Source organism: Simochromis diagramma, unplaced genomic scaffold (genome assembly GCF_900408965.1).
Source record: "Simochromis diagramma unplaced genomic scaffold, fSimDia1.1 OVJJ01000105.1, whole genome shotgun sequence".
NCBI classification, from domain to species: Eukaryota; Metazoa; Chordata; class Actinopteri; order Cichliformes; family Cichlidae; genus Simochromis; species Simochromis diagramma.
Window position 1 is genome coordinate 270,008 of NW_024386771.1, and position 14,237 is coordinate 284,244.

A 14,237-nucleotide genomic window follows, 5' to 3' on the forward strand; every position below is an offset into this window, starting at 1 on the left:
GGCTCCTGAAAGCAGCGATGCTGTGCGCACTGTTGATATTGTCTTCATTACGGTAATCGAAATAAGGGTAGACAGGGTGTACCACTCCAGGCATACCACTAGAGAGAGCCAACACACCACAAATGAAGTCTGTTTCTATGGGGCCAAAAGATCAATCTTTCCCAATTTGCACTTAAATCTAAATATTTAAAAAACTATAAAAGTCATAAACACCAAAAGTCATAGCATACTAGTCCAGATCCAGCCGCACAAAATGATATAACATATGTAACCCTTGTCTCAAAACTGTGCGACAGATAAGTGCGGGAAATTTTGCACTAAAATATTAATATTTAAAAAACTATAAAAGTCATAAACACCAAATGAACCTTGTCTCAAAACTGTGGGGCGAGTTACGCGTCAAAATTCTAGGCGGAGGATTGAGAATAAGAATAATAAATCCGACGAATAGTAATAAGTGTTCCTCTTGGCATAGGCACACTTAATAATAATAATAATAATAATGAACTAAGAGTGAAAAGTACATCAAGTACAGTCTCCAAAACATAAATTTTCTTTTACTTTCCCCTCAGGTGACATACTTCACCCATGCCTGCATGGAGCTACAGCTTGGCAAGAGAAGGTTCATGTTCGACCCCTGGTTGAAGGGTCCTGCGTTTGCCAGGGGCTGGTGGCTTCTCCATGAGCCTCCAGCAGACGCTCTGGACAGGCTTTGTGGTGCAGATCTCATCTACATCAGCCATATGCACTCAAACCACCTCAGGCAAGCTCTGCTAATGTTGTTAAATACATAAAAATATGCATTACACATTACTGCCATTTTTGTTTGAAGTAAATGATTCAGAGCAAACACAGTATAGTATCTACAAACAGTTTTTGCTTCAGCTGTTCTATTCATCTTGATTACACAGAATTTTATTGATTTCTTATGGGTCAATATTGTAATATACATTACAATACTTGATCCATGACCAGCTGCAAGCAAAATCAAAAAGAGGAAAACAGCACCAGCTGCATACAGTCACAGTAAAGAGAAGGTATACTGTCCTTAAATTAAAGCATGTAAAAAGACTTTTACATCCTTTAATTAAAAAATAATTATAATTAATTACAAATTATTACAAAAGTAATGCAGAGCACTCTGAAATCTGGCCAGTCAGTACAGTGTACTTACTCTCAGAAACAAAATGATCAGTGTAAAATTACCAAAATTACCACTACTAAAATTACTTACTTAAACTTAAAATGTTTTACACAATATTTCAATTTACTTAAAGAATAATTATTTTTTGTTTCACATAAATATCTGACTTGGTATTATGTTAATCTAATGTAGCCAAATTTAAGTACTTGTACATACAGTAATTTCAAATAAAAATAACTTAATTAATACTGTTAAAAAAGACAAATAAAAAAATAGTTATTAGTAAATTTGCAATGAAAACTACATAATATAATTACAACTGTTATTGAATAGGATTCAGAATAAAAAATCTATTTCCATTTTTTCCACTTTGCTTATCTCCCCCTTCTATTCTCTGCTTTGAACAGCTCTTCAGAGCTCCTGAGAGAAATAAAAACATTTTTGGAACGTTAAATATTTTTATTCCTACTGGCTAGAACCTCAAATACAAAATCTACAAAGAGACCAACTTTCAGAAATGAAGGGTGTTTATATTTACAGTGCAGGGCACTGACTTTTTCTGTTTCCTTTATAGTTATCCCACACTGAAAGTGTTGGCAGAAAGAAGGCCGGATGTCCCGATATATGTCGGTGACACATCCAGACCAGTGTTTTGGTTAGTAATGAAGTGGAGCTGAATTGTCCCCATAAATTACAGAGGAAATAAATTATCCAATGTTGGTCTGTTATTCACATACGGGTATCTCCGCTGTGACAGGTACATAAAGGAAAGCCAAGTTAAGCTGACCAATATTAAAGTCCTTCCCTTTGGTGTTTGGCAAAATGTAAGTCAGCGCCTCTGTCATTTGTTTAAGAGGAATTACAAAAAAACATTTTGTATATTAAAATCATATGATTTCCATAAAGAAGTAAAAATGAATCTTGCTGTCTCACTCAGATTGATGATCACCTGAGATTTATGATCCTGATGGATGGGGTACATCCTGAAATGGACACCTGCATCATTGTTGACTACAAAGGTGTCATTTTGAATAATATAATTACTTGTGCTGTAAAAATAAGTCTGATTATAATATAAAATGTTGTTTTTATTGCAGGTCATATGATCCTCAACACTGTGGACTGCACCAGACCGAATGGAGGCAGGCTACCACAAAATGTGGACGTGATGATGTCTGACTTTGCTGGAGGAGCTTCTGGATTCCCCATGACCTTCTATGGAGGGAAATACAGCGGTGAGCCCGAGTTAGGTTTGCTTAGTTAGGTTTTACCTCCACCTACACACAACAGCATCTATGCTAGAATCTTTGACGGTTACATGTAGCTCTTTTAGCGATGTAAGAACGGACTTGTCAAACTGATATGTTGTGATCAACAGTGTCAAAGTGCACCAAACTGCTGAGATGAAGCAAATGTTGTTGATGTGTTTCCAGATTCCTGGAAGGCAGAGTTTATCAAGAATGAGAGGAAGAAGCTGCTGAATTACAAAGCTACACTGGTGAAATCCCTGCAGCCGAGGATCTACTGCCCATTCGCTGGATACTTTGTGGAGGCTCATCCATCAGACAGGTAGAGTTTGTAATAAGGGTTTGCACAGCATCAGAGATGACTTAATAAAGTGCAGAGCTTTTTGGTTTTGAATTACTTTTATGTTCCCTGGCAGAAGAATCCTCACAACAAAGTTAGCTGATCTGATCTAAATTCCAAGGTCAAAGCTGATATGTAGTTCATCAGGGCAAGTTAATATTTAAAACACAGCTATGTACAATAACAAACAAAACAGGGTTTGGTCTATATATGGGCTCCTTTTTCTATCTATTCCCTGTTTAATTGTAGCTCTGTTTCAGCTGTCTATGAGCTGATATGCAGTTTATGTTGGCAAGTCAATCTACAACCATGACTCCACTTTGATGAGCTGCTCCTTTTATACTGAACTGTGTTTATAACTGTCAGCAGCTTAGATTCATTTATCATTGATTTTAAGATTTTCTACCAGTTTTTTTTTTTAACATTACAAAATTCTCCCAGTCTTGTTTTGCTGCTGCTTCGATGTTTGTGAAATGTGTTGTTAGCATAAGACCTTTAAACTGAAGACTTTTTTTCTCTTTGATTCAATACATTTGTTATGTTATTAAATAAAGATGTGATTAACATTATTTACATCATACACAGCATTCATGTTTTCTGGAAACATGGTTGTACAACACAGTTGTGGCCTTATGTTTTGACAATGACACTACTGCTAATGACTGTCAAGTTAAATACATGAGACCTAATTTGTGTTTTATGTGTCCCTTTACTTATGTGTCTGTTTGTACTGTGTGTTGGTTGGAAGATACATAAAGGATACGAATATCAAAAACAGTGCAGAGGGCCTCAATGCACTCATTAATAAGCTTGCACCGGCAATCAAAACTTGGACACCGCAGCCAGGTGCTGTGCTGGACCTCGGCCTCGCTCTGAGAGACCCCACCAACAGGTTGGAATAGCTCACATGTTTATCTGTGTTTTCCATTCCTGGTCGATGTGGGAAAGAAAGAGACTGTTATTCCATCTTTGTAATACAACTACATAAAAAACAGAAATTTAAACAGTAATTTCAGTCTCTACAATGCCAGTGTATAAACAGATCAGAGTCTGATGAGGAAAAAAATCTCACTGTCCAAATATTCATTGTCTGCACTGCAAATGTAAAAGTAAAATGTGTCACTTTTATTGATTTTTCCTTGAGCTGTAGCTTCAGCCCCGTCTTTTTCCCGTTTTGATGTAAGTGCCCAGTAAATGTATATGACTTTGATTCTTATTGACAAGCTACTGCTACTCAATTATTTCATGTAAAGGAGAAAATCCAAATCTGACTGCATTAGCCTATGTTGTGTGATAACATGATGGCATTATTTTGTTTAAAGAGTTATTATCATTATAAAGAGCACAGGCAGGATTAGTAACTTTCCAAATATACAACAGGGGTCTCAAACTTAAATGAGGTGTGGGCCACTGCTGGCATTGTCATGTCATTGGAGGCCAGTTTAGTGTTCAAGTAAAATGGTACTACAAAACAAACAAACAAACAAACAAGAAACAACGACTAATAATTGTGAAAATGTAGCGTTTTGTTTGGTTTGTTTGGGGTTTTTCTTTTTTTCAGATATTGTATAATAAGACAAAACTGCAAATGTGAATGCAGATTTTTTTTCCTCCCTCTTAACTAACTGAAGCCTTTGATTGAACTACCAAATAAACACACTGGTACTCTCTTTGTGGCAGCACTTCGGCTATCATTTTGTTCTTATTTAACAAAATAAAAATGCAGACATAAGTGTACACATTAGTTTTTGACTCTCACTGAACTAACACAGCCAGTCACTCAGTATGTTTGTACTGTCTGCTCATATTGCCTTCATATGGCTGCAAGTGGTCCCTGGGCTGTGAGTTTGAGACCCCTGTAATACATCATGTAAACTGCACATGCAAGTGCTAACTGAAATATTTTCTTTGCAACTTTCTATGCTATGACCAACCGCAGGGAGGCCATCACCAATCCCCCAGCTAGTGCAAAAATCTACAAGGACAGCTGGGAGTTCGACTTGTATGTGAATGAGTTGAAGAGCGCCATCAAGTCTGACATATTTAAACATCAAAACTGGATCCAGTTTTATTACACATGGGCTGGCTTTCAAAACTACAACCTGGTTGTGCGGGTAAATGATTTTGGCAGAAATGTTTTACTTTTCTTTGGCATTTACTTTGTTTTCATGATCTTTCCTACTTAAAAGCATTTCTCTGCTTACTGCTTGCCCCAGAAAAGTAAAAATATATACACTTGTCCATTTTTGCAAGGTTGGGGGGGAATGCATAACCCCCCCCTCCCAAAAAAAGGGGGAAAACCCCCCAAAACTATTGTATATTGTGACCCTTTGATGGACTAGCAACCTGCTAAGGGTGTACCCCGCCTCCCACCCTGTAAAAACTTAGACTCCTTCCTATGTGAACATGAGTTAGATAAGTGCTAAAAAAATAGATGGATGGGAGGAAATTCAATAAAGAGAAATCATTAGAAGGAACTAAACATGAATTATTCACTTATAGAAATCAATTAAGGTATTGGGGATTAGACTGTGATGACCAATCGCAGCAGAACAGAATCCCAGCAGTGATAGGGAAAGGGCAGGACCGCCCTCTGAATTTAGAATCTGTGAGTTGCACGATGGTGTCTGGAAGGGAAAACGACAGATGAGATTTAAAGTCGGCAGAGCAGAGGCTGATTGGCCTGAAAAATCTGTGGGACTACAGATCTTCCTTACTGAATTTATTAATAAGCTTAATTTGGCTAATCCAATGAGCTAAGCTGTTAGCAAAGTTGTTATTCCTCATGAAAATGACAGTGACTGACATTTTTTAATGCACATAATAGTGATTTTGGTATTGTAAGCCATAAAGTCCTATGGAATGATCTATACAGTTTAACAAAATTAAAAGGAACTCCAATATTTTCAGTCTGACATTTCTTGTTTGATGAACATACATGAACATTGGTCTACTTTTTTTTTGTTAAACCTGAACAGGAATGTTCCTTGTCTTTATCTTTATGTTTTAAAAAAATAAAATAAAATTCCGTCATGCCTCAGCAGCCTCTGCAGTACCTTAACAGAAACTAGAAATAGAGATGTAGTTCACATCCTACAATGATGACATTTTAAAATGAAAGACAAAAAAGGAAAATAAAAACCCAGCTCTTTGCTCTGATTCCTCATCGTCACTTCCCTTCTTTCCAGCTGTTACGAATCACCTTGGCGCACTTCTTTTTCTATTACATTGCCTACTGGTGGTGGTCAGAGGGCCTGGTGGCGCCAGTGTCCGGCAGCCTCGCCTCTGTCAGTGCGCCCCAGGGTGGCTGTGGCTACAATGTAGCTTGCTATCACTAGTGTGTGAATGGGTGGATGACTGGATATGTAAAGCGCTTTGGGGTCCTTAGGGACTAGTAAAGCGCTATATAAATACAGGCCATTTACCATTTACCATTTACATTGCTATCTTACTCAGAGTGGATGCAAATCTGCTGAAATGCACATGTCTCTGTGTAGGTCATTGAAACAGATGACAAGTTTGAATGCATCACTGACGGTTATGACTATCTGGTGGACTTTCTGGATCTGTCATTCCCCACAAAGAGACCCAACAGAGAGCACTCCTACTTGGAGGTGAGTCACTATAGAACACTAAACACACAGACAGCAGCATAACAGAACCTGAATAATAGTAATTTCTCATGACTACCAAGATGATTTCATGATGAAATTATCATGTGTTCCATCTAACATATGGAACATGTTGTTCTGCTTGCTTTTTTGTTTATTTGTTTATATATATATATATATATATATATATATATATATATATATATATATATATATATGCTTTCGGTTCGGTACGCATATGTATCGAACAATACAACATTTGTAATTTATTTTATCAACTTTCCTTCTGACGATGCTGTCTGTGTGGAGTGCTCAGTGAATCTGCGTTCGACTACTCCGCCTAGGCTGCACTGTCGAGCGCAGATCCACTGAGCGCTCCACACAGACAGCATAGTCAGAAGGAAGAGCGCAGGGCAAGCTAGCGAGACAGAAGTTAAGCTCTCCTTGCAACATGGCAAATTGAACCTCCCCCACCCTCATTCAGATCTGGCGTTTGGAATTATTTTGGTTTTCATGTGACGTATGACCCTGAAGGTAAGCACGTCATGGACTAAAGTAAAACAGTATGTTGGATGTCCCATGCAATGCTCAATTACATGGGTGGGAGCTAGTGTGTTAGCGCAGTTAGCTCGTTAACGTGTTGGCCGTCTAGCCCCATGCACGGGGCGATCAGGGGTAGCTCGTTAACGGAGATTTGCCGTGTTGTGGCGTTAAGGTCATTTTAATGAGGTTAACCTGAAAGCACTAGTGGGAACACAACGAATATGACTGCACATTTACGCCGACATCATCCTAGTGCAAAGACAAAAACAACAAGCATGCATGCTACAAACTTTACCCGAGTCATTTAGACAGCCGTTAGCACATGATTCTCCTTATGGGGACCTGATATGTTTAATATGCTGCTGAGAATATAGGCCCAGAAGAAGCGTATAGTATCGCTTTTATTTTGGAAAGAGCCATTTCTCTGTAATAAACTCTCTTTTCCAAAGATGAGTGATTCCTCAATCAGACACAGGGCTCGCAAAATCGCTAGCCCGATGTCCCGGGGCTAGCGATTTTTCCAGTCGGGCTACCAAAATCTATCTCTGCCCTGCCCGTCCAGCTATTGTAGGAAGGAAAAATATATGTCAATGCTTTTGCATTCTTTCAGAAATGTAGCTGGGTAATTATGTCATTGGCATCGGTGAGCCACTGTCAATATGTGACATATTGAAATCGCGTTTGAATTTGCGCTTGTTTTTTGCTTTCACTTTGCAATCGCGCGAACTGTGTATAGAGAGCGACAGCACTGATCTGTGAGTGATGATAATTTGTGCACCAATTCCTCTGACATTGTCTTATTAATCGTTAGCTTACTACGCAAACATGACAAGTGAAATCTCCCGCAGCAAGCTTAAACATGTGAGAGGTTGATCGCGCAGAGAATCGCTGAGCTTATGTGAGTGCGTGTGTAAAAGCAGCAGGATATATATTTCAGTTCTGCTGAGCCAAATAAGACAGGTCAGGGTGAAGAAGTGACAGCCAAAGAAAAGCTTACCGCAAAACGGAAAAGTTATGACAAATCAGACTATAAGGCAAAAAGAAAGTGCAGCTTTATGGTTTCATGGACAAAAGAATTTCTGTGGCTGCGATATGATGAGCTATATAACCAGGGCTGCACATAAGTGGTCCGCAGGTGCGCATTCGCTGTCAAAATAAAAAACACGCACAAGTGTTAGGGTTAAATTTAAAAACTGTACTTTTGAGTTAAAATATATATTTATAATTTTAATAAATGACAAATTAAAAGGGCATGAACATTTTTTTTGTATCGAAAAAATATCGAACCGTGACACCAAAGTATCGAACCGAACCGAACCGTGAATTTTGTGTATCGTTGCACCCCTAATATATATATATATATATATATATATATATATATATATATATATATATATATATATATATATTTTCTGAAATAAAGGTGTCAAAGTCCTGGGTTGGTGACCCAGTGTGTTGAGTTTTGTTCTATTTTTGATCTTTGTTATCTCTATTAGTCTTTTGGTTTCTGTAACAGTATTTCTAGTAATTTAGTGCTGTGTTCTGTGATTTCTAGTTCTTCGATTTTGTTCCTGTGTCCTTTTTGTTCAATGTCAAGTCTGTGTCTGTCATGCACTACCTGTTTTATTTTGATAGTCCTTGTCCTTGTGCAGTGTGTTTAATTTTGCTTCTCCTTGTCTCGTTATGTCTAATTGTGTCTCCCTCCTGTTTTCCATTTCCCTGCTTGCTCCACAGTCTATTTAAGCCGTCTGTTTCTCTTTGTCAGTGTCATGTTCTACACCCTCTTGATCCTGTGTGTTTGTCTTGTAGTCCTGTTAGTTTCCTGGTGTTTAGTTTCACGTTTTACATTTCAGGTTTTGGTTTGTTTTTGTAAGTGTTTAATTTCATAAAAAGTTTTTCCAGCAATAAAAGCTGTGTTTTGAGTTTGAGTCCCATCTTTGAGAGTCCTGCATTTGGGTCCAATCCTGCCTGCCACACAGAACAATGCAATCATTACATGGACCTAACGGGTTATCCCGGGAGTGTGACCTGGCCCGCATCCAAGACCTGATGATCTGAATTTCCCACACTTCAGATATCAATGCAAGCGTGGTAGGGATAAACACCATCAAGGCGATTATAGAGGGGAACCCTCATTTTCACCAGCGCCCAGAAGTAACGGGCCTGGTTAAAGAGCTGCACAGGGCATGCTACAAGCTTGAGAGCTAGCAGACTTTGTCCGCTCACGGCCTTCCATGCCTGCAGTTCATCTGTCTGCTGTTCAGTCTCCTGCAGTTCAGTCTCCTGCAGTTCAGTCGTCTGCTGTTCAGTCTTCAGCTCAATCTTCTGTTCAATATGCAGCTCAGTTACCTGCTCTGTCACCTGTTGTTCAGCCGTCAGTTCAGTTACCTGCTGTTCAGCCGTCTGCTCTTCAGTTGTGTGCTGTTCAGCCACCTGCTCAGTTGTCTGCAATTCAGTCATTGGCTCAACCGCCAACCCAGCCACCTCCATCCTCTGCTGGAAGCTCTGTAGAGCTTGTTCAACCAGCTAAGAACTTCATCTTGCTGGCCCTGCCAAGACAGACCGCCTGCACTGCACAGACCCAGCCGTTGCATTCCGAGCCAGCTTTGTTCCCTGTGCAGTTACAGTTAACTTCATTCCTGCCAGAAAACTCCACACCTGCTGGTTCTGTTTCGTCTCTGCCAGAGGTTTCTGGGCCTCGTGGTTCTGTCTCGTCACCGCCAGAGGTCTCTAGACCTGCTGGCCCTGCGTCTGTCCCTTCTAGAGGGTCCGAGGGGCCCATTCAGCTGTCTTCTGTCTCCACTGGAGGGTCCGAGGGGCCTGTTTCAGCTGTCTGTCTCCACTGAAGGGTCCGAGGAGCCGCTTCAGCTGTCCTTTCTTCCCACTGGAGGTCCCGAGGGGTTGCTTCAGCCATCCTCTGTTCCTGCTGGACGTCCCAAGGGGTCCCTTCAGCCATCTGTCTCCGTCGGAGGCTCCAAGGAGCCTGTCCAACCATCAGTGCCACGAGCAGTGCCACCAGATCCATCATCTGCAGCAGCCATGTCACTGGCCATTCAGCCACCAGGGGTTGCCACACCATCGTTTGGTCCTTCCCTCATCTGGTCCTGCCTTGTCTGGTCCTGCAGCTGCCACACCACGTCCATGTCCAGCATGTCCACATCCGTGTCCAGTTCCAGCATCGTCTGCTCGTCCATGTCCTTGTCCACGTCCAGTTCCACCACAGCCTGCTCATCCATGTCCACGTCTGTGTCCAGTTCCACCACAGCCTGCTCCTCCGCATCAGTGTCCAGTTCCAGCACAGCCTGCTCCTCCGCATCAGTGTCCAGTTCTAGCACGGCCTGCTTGTCTACATCCAGCTCCTCAAAGTCGATGGCCACTTTCCAGGCACCTCAGAGTGAGACCAGTAACCCTGGGGAAGCAATGGAGATTCAGTGCAGAAGCTGTTTGAGTAATAATCATGTGGAATGTGAAGTGTTTGGACAATAATAATGAGGAGTGTCGTGAATTAATTAAGACCAGAACACAGTGACTGTAGTTAGATGCAGATGTCTTTGTCAAAAAATACTCCAAGGTTCCTCACAGTGTTACTAGAGGCCAAGGTAATGTCATCCAGAGTAAGAATCGGGTTAGATACCATATATCTAACATTTTCAGGGCCGAGTACAATAACCTCAGTTTTATCTGAATTAAGAAGCAGAACATTAGCGGTCATCCAGGTCTTTATGTCTTTAAGACATTCCCGCAGTTCAGCTAATTGGTGTGTGTTATCTGGCTTCATGGACAGATAGAGCTGGGTGTCATCAGCATAGCAGTGAAAATGTATTCTATGTCTTCTAATGATGCTGCCTAAGGGGAAGCATGTATAATGTAAACAGAATTGATCCTAGCACTGAACCCTGTGGAACACTATAATTGACCTTAGTGTGTCAATTCAATTTTATTTATATAGCGCCAAATCACAACAAAAGTCACCTCAAGGCAAAGAGGACTCCCCATTTACATGCACAAACTGGAGTACGTTAGCTAGATATGATACAAACCACTGCAGCGCAGTACCTGTAATACCTACAGCATGTTCTAAACGCTACAATGTAGCTTGCCATCCCAGTGTATGAAAGTGTGTGTGGATGACTGGATGTGTAAAACGCTTTGGAGTCCTTAGGGACTAGTAAAGCGCTATACAAATACAGGCCATTTACCATTTTAAAGCTGTTTCTGTGCTGTGATGAGCTCTGAAACCTGACTGAAACTCTTCAAATAAGTCATTCCTCTGCAGATGATCTGTTAGCTGTTTGAGAACTATTCTTTAAAGGATTTTTGTTATGAGAGGAAGGTTGGAGATTGGCCAATATTAGCTAAGGCCACTGGGTCTAGAGATGGCTTTTTAAGCAACGGTTTAACTACTGTTAGCTTGAAGGTCTGTGGTACATAGCCGATTATTAGAGATAGGGTTGATCATATTTAAGATTGAAACATTAATTAAAGGCAGGACTTCTTTGAGCAGTCTTGTAGGAATAGGGTCTAAAAGACAAGCTGATGGTTTGGAGGAAGTAATTACTGCAGTTAACTCAGAAAGATCAATTGGAGAAAAAGAGTAAGTGAATGTCAATGGTAATTAAAGTAGCTGTAGACAATATTAAATCTGTGAAATGATTATGAGTAATTTGTTTCTCTAATGGTTAAAATTTTATTTGTGAAGAAGTTCATGAAGTCATTACTAGTTAATGTTAAAGGGATGGTTGGCTCAATAGAGATAGAGGTAAAATTATTAACAAGATAATCGACCTCTGTTAGAGTAGCTTTCAGGTAGCTGCTCTGCTCTATTTTGGTACCGGGCATTGAAGATGAAAACAGTGGGTGGATTATATAATAATGCAGCTGCATTATATAGCCACCTTAACAGAGGTTATTTTTCAACACTGTTACAACTCTAGTGACATATTGCTACACTTGCATTTCCTGGACCAAGGAGCAATCAGAATTTTTGTGGTGCACAGGAATATTTAATCTGGCTCTGTTCTGAGGAAACTGGAACTGCTGGACAAGCTAATTTTGTGATTGTGGCCCTGCAAGTAGCATTATTTACTTTTAACCCTTAATGCTCCAGTCGGAGTGTGCCCGCTCCGTTTTGCGTAACTATTTTTAAACCTCTGTAGAACTGCAGCCACATAAGCTAGCGCAATTTTTTTTTTTTTTAATATGAAACCGGAGGAGTTGTATCTTATGCCATCAGCTTGTCCTAGGTCATGGTTTCCTTCCACATAAAGCTTTGCAAAAACTGCATAAAAAGCACTTGCAGCAACAAAAACATAATATTCCAGAAACACGCTTTGCCGATCCGATCAGCTGTTCATAACACTTCCTACGTTGGAATAGACGTCAGTGAGAACTGTTGCATGTCCGCCATTACTTGCCCGAAATCAGAAGTGACGTCATTTTCGCGGAAATTACCTTCAGGGCCTTATAAGCCTATACTGGTGTTTTTTAAAAGTCATGTTTGACTTTATGACTTCCTGTATAGTTTCTGGGATGCTTAGAAATCAAATTGCACTGCTGGATATAGTTTATTTTGATGCATATGCTTCTTTTTTGCAAATTTGCATTATAATATTCATTTTCGTTTTTCCTGCAGTATATAAAAATTGGTGCATTTCAAAAATAAAACTATGAAGACACTCAAAATATGGAGGGAAACTATTTTGCGCAACTCTTTTGTATTTACAGTTTTGAGTAATAAGCCTCTTAAATTTCTCTAACTAGAAATATATGTTAAATTTCTTAGTTTATTGCACTTTTTTGCAGTTTATGTAATTACTATGCACTTAATGCATACATATTATTAAACATTGGGCTATAATGGTTGTATTGATGTATTGCAACTTGAAATGCTCCTAAAAATGGCACTACAGCATGTAAAAATATAATATAAACTCTGGCAAACTTGGTCCTCTTTTAGATCTTAAAGGGTTAATGTATTAACTGCTTGTACAAGATGTAAAAGACTCGTAGTTTGAGGAATTTGCAAAATATTTCAAGAACATATTTGCTTGCACAGAGCAGTGACCCTTCTTGGTTTCCTTTTAGATTAAAAACAGGATTGGAGTGATGAGGTACGTGGTGCTTCATGGCTGTCTATGGGATGACCTATACATTGGCTTTCAGAACCGCATCAGCCGAGACCCAGACATCTACCACCACAAGTACAGACATTTTATCTGATATGTTTGAGAATTCTTTCATGTTCTGTAAATCTGTTTTTCTGTTCTTTGCTCGTTGACAACTCCTCATCCAATTGACTTTAAACGCAGTGGATGTATTGCTGGCTTTTCAGGGAGTTTTTAGAACATCCTGATAACAAAGAATTGCAGTAGTCTAACTGGTCTTTTAGCATCACTCTGAGAGTGGATATTTCTAATTTTAAAGATGTTGCGCAAATGGAAGACTGCAGTCTTAAATATTTGTTTAATGGATATTTTGTCAAAAATTACTCCAAAGTTCCTCACAGTGTTACTGGAGGTCAGAGTAATGCCATCCAGAGTAAGAATCGGGTTAGAGACCATATTTCTAACATTTTCAGGGCCGAGTACAATAACCTCAGTTTGATCTGAATTAAGAAGCAGAACATTAGCGGCCATCCAGGTCTTTATGTCTTTAAGACATTCCTGCAGTTTAACTCATTGGTGTGTGTTATCTGGCTTCATAGATAGTTAGAGTTGGGTGTCATCTGCATAGCAGTGTAAATGTATGCTATGTCTTGTAATGATACTGCCTAGGGGAAGCATGTATAATGTAAACAGAATTGGTCCTAGCACTGAACCCTGTGGAACACTATAATTGACCTTAGTGTGTCAATTCAATTTTATTTATATAGCGCCAAATCACAGCAAAAGTCACCTCAAGGCAAAGAGGACTCCCCATTTACATGCACAAATTGGAGTCTGTTAGATAGATATGATACAAACCACTGCAGCACTAAATTTTTTTTTCCAGATTTCTAGAAACCAGAGCTGCTCCATCCAAAATGGGATGGATGCCGTCTCTCCTAACTAGACCAGGTTTCCTCCAGAAAGTTTCCCAATCATCCAATTATCTATAAAGTCCACCTCGTGAGCTTTATAGACAATTAGAAATTTTTATTTGTTTATCTTTATACATCTTTATATGTTTGGAGAGTTGTCTGATGGACAACGGTTTAGTAATCCTGGGCTCTGGCTGACAGGCTCAGTACATACTAGCACGTGGAATATTACACAGTCTGAGGTGTGATGTTAGAGGGCTGGTCATGGTGGTTGTGCTGATGCAAGACATGCTCAGATAGATCTGAATTCAAATTTTCTTTTGTTTTTTTCAGT

General features: G+C 39.7%; 2 protein-coding genes across 2 annotated transcripts in view; both read left to right on the top strand.

Moving 5' to 3' along the window:
- Positions 1–14,237, top strand: part of LOC120738117 (protein NLRC3-like) — a 281,780-nt gene that overhangs the window by 82,548 nt on the left and 184,995 nt on the right. The window lies entirely within an intron of this gene.
- The window catches only part of LOC120738153 (cytidine monophosphate-N-acetylneuraminic acid hydroxylase-like), a 32,005-nt gene that overhangs the window by 14,972 nt on the left and 2,796 nt on the right, over positions 1–14,237 (top strand). The window contains exons 5-14 of the mRNA XM_040039270.1: positions 573–763; positions 1,719–1,799; positions 1,902–1,968; positions 2,082–2,163; positions 2,242–2,379; positions 2,578–2,713; positions 3,480–3,623; positions 4,671–4,845; positions 6,229–6,345; positions 12,970–13,085. Of these exons, the coding sequence (XP_039895204.1) occupies positions 573–763; positions 1,719–1,799; positions 1,902–1,968; positions 2,082–2,163; positions 2,242–2,379; positions 2,578–2,713; positions 3,480–3,623; positions 4,671–4,845; positions 6,229–6,345; positions 12,970–13,085 (1,247 nt within the window). The remainder of the gene's footprint in view (positions 1–572; positions 764–1,718; positions 1,800–1,901; positions 1,969–2,081; positions 2,164–2,241; positions 2,380–2,577; positions 2,714–3,479; positions 3,624–4,670; positions 4,846–6,228; positions 6,346–12,969; positions 13,086–14,237) is intronic.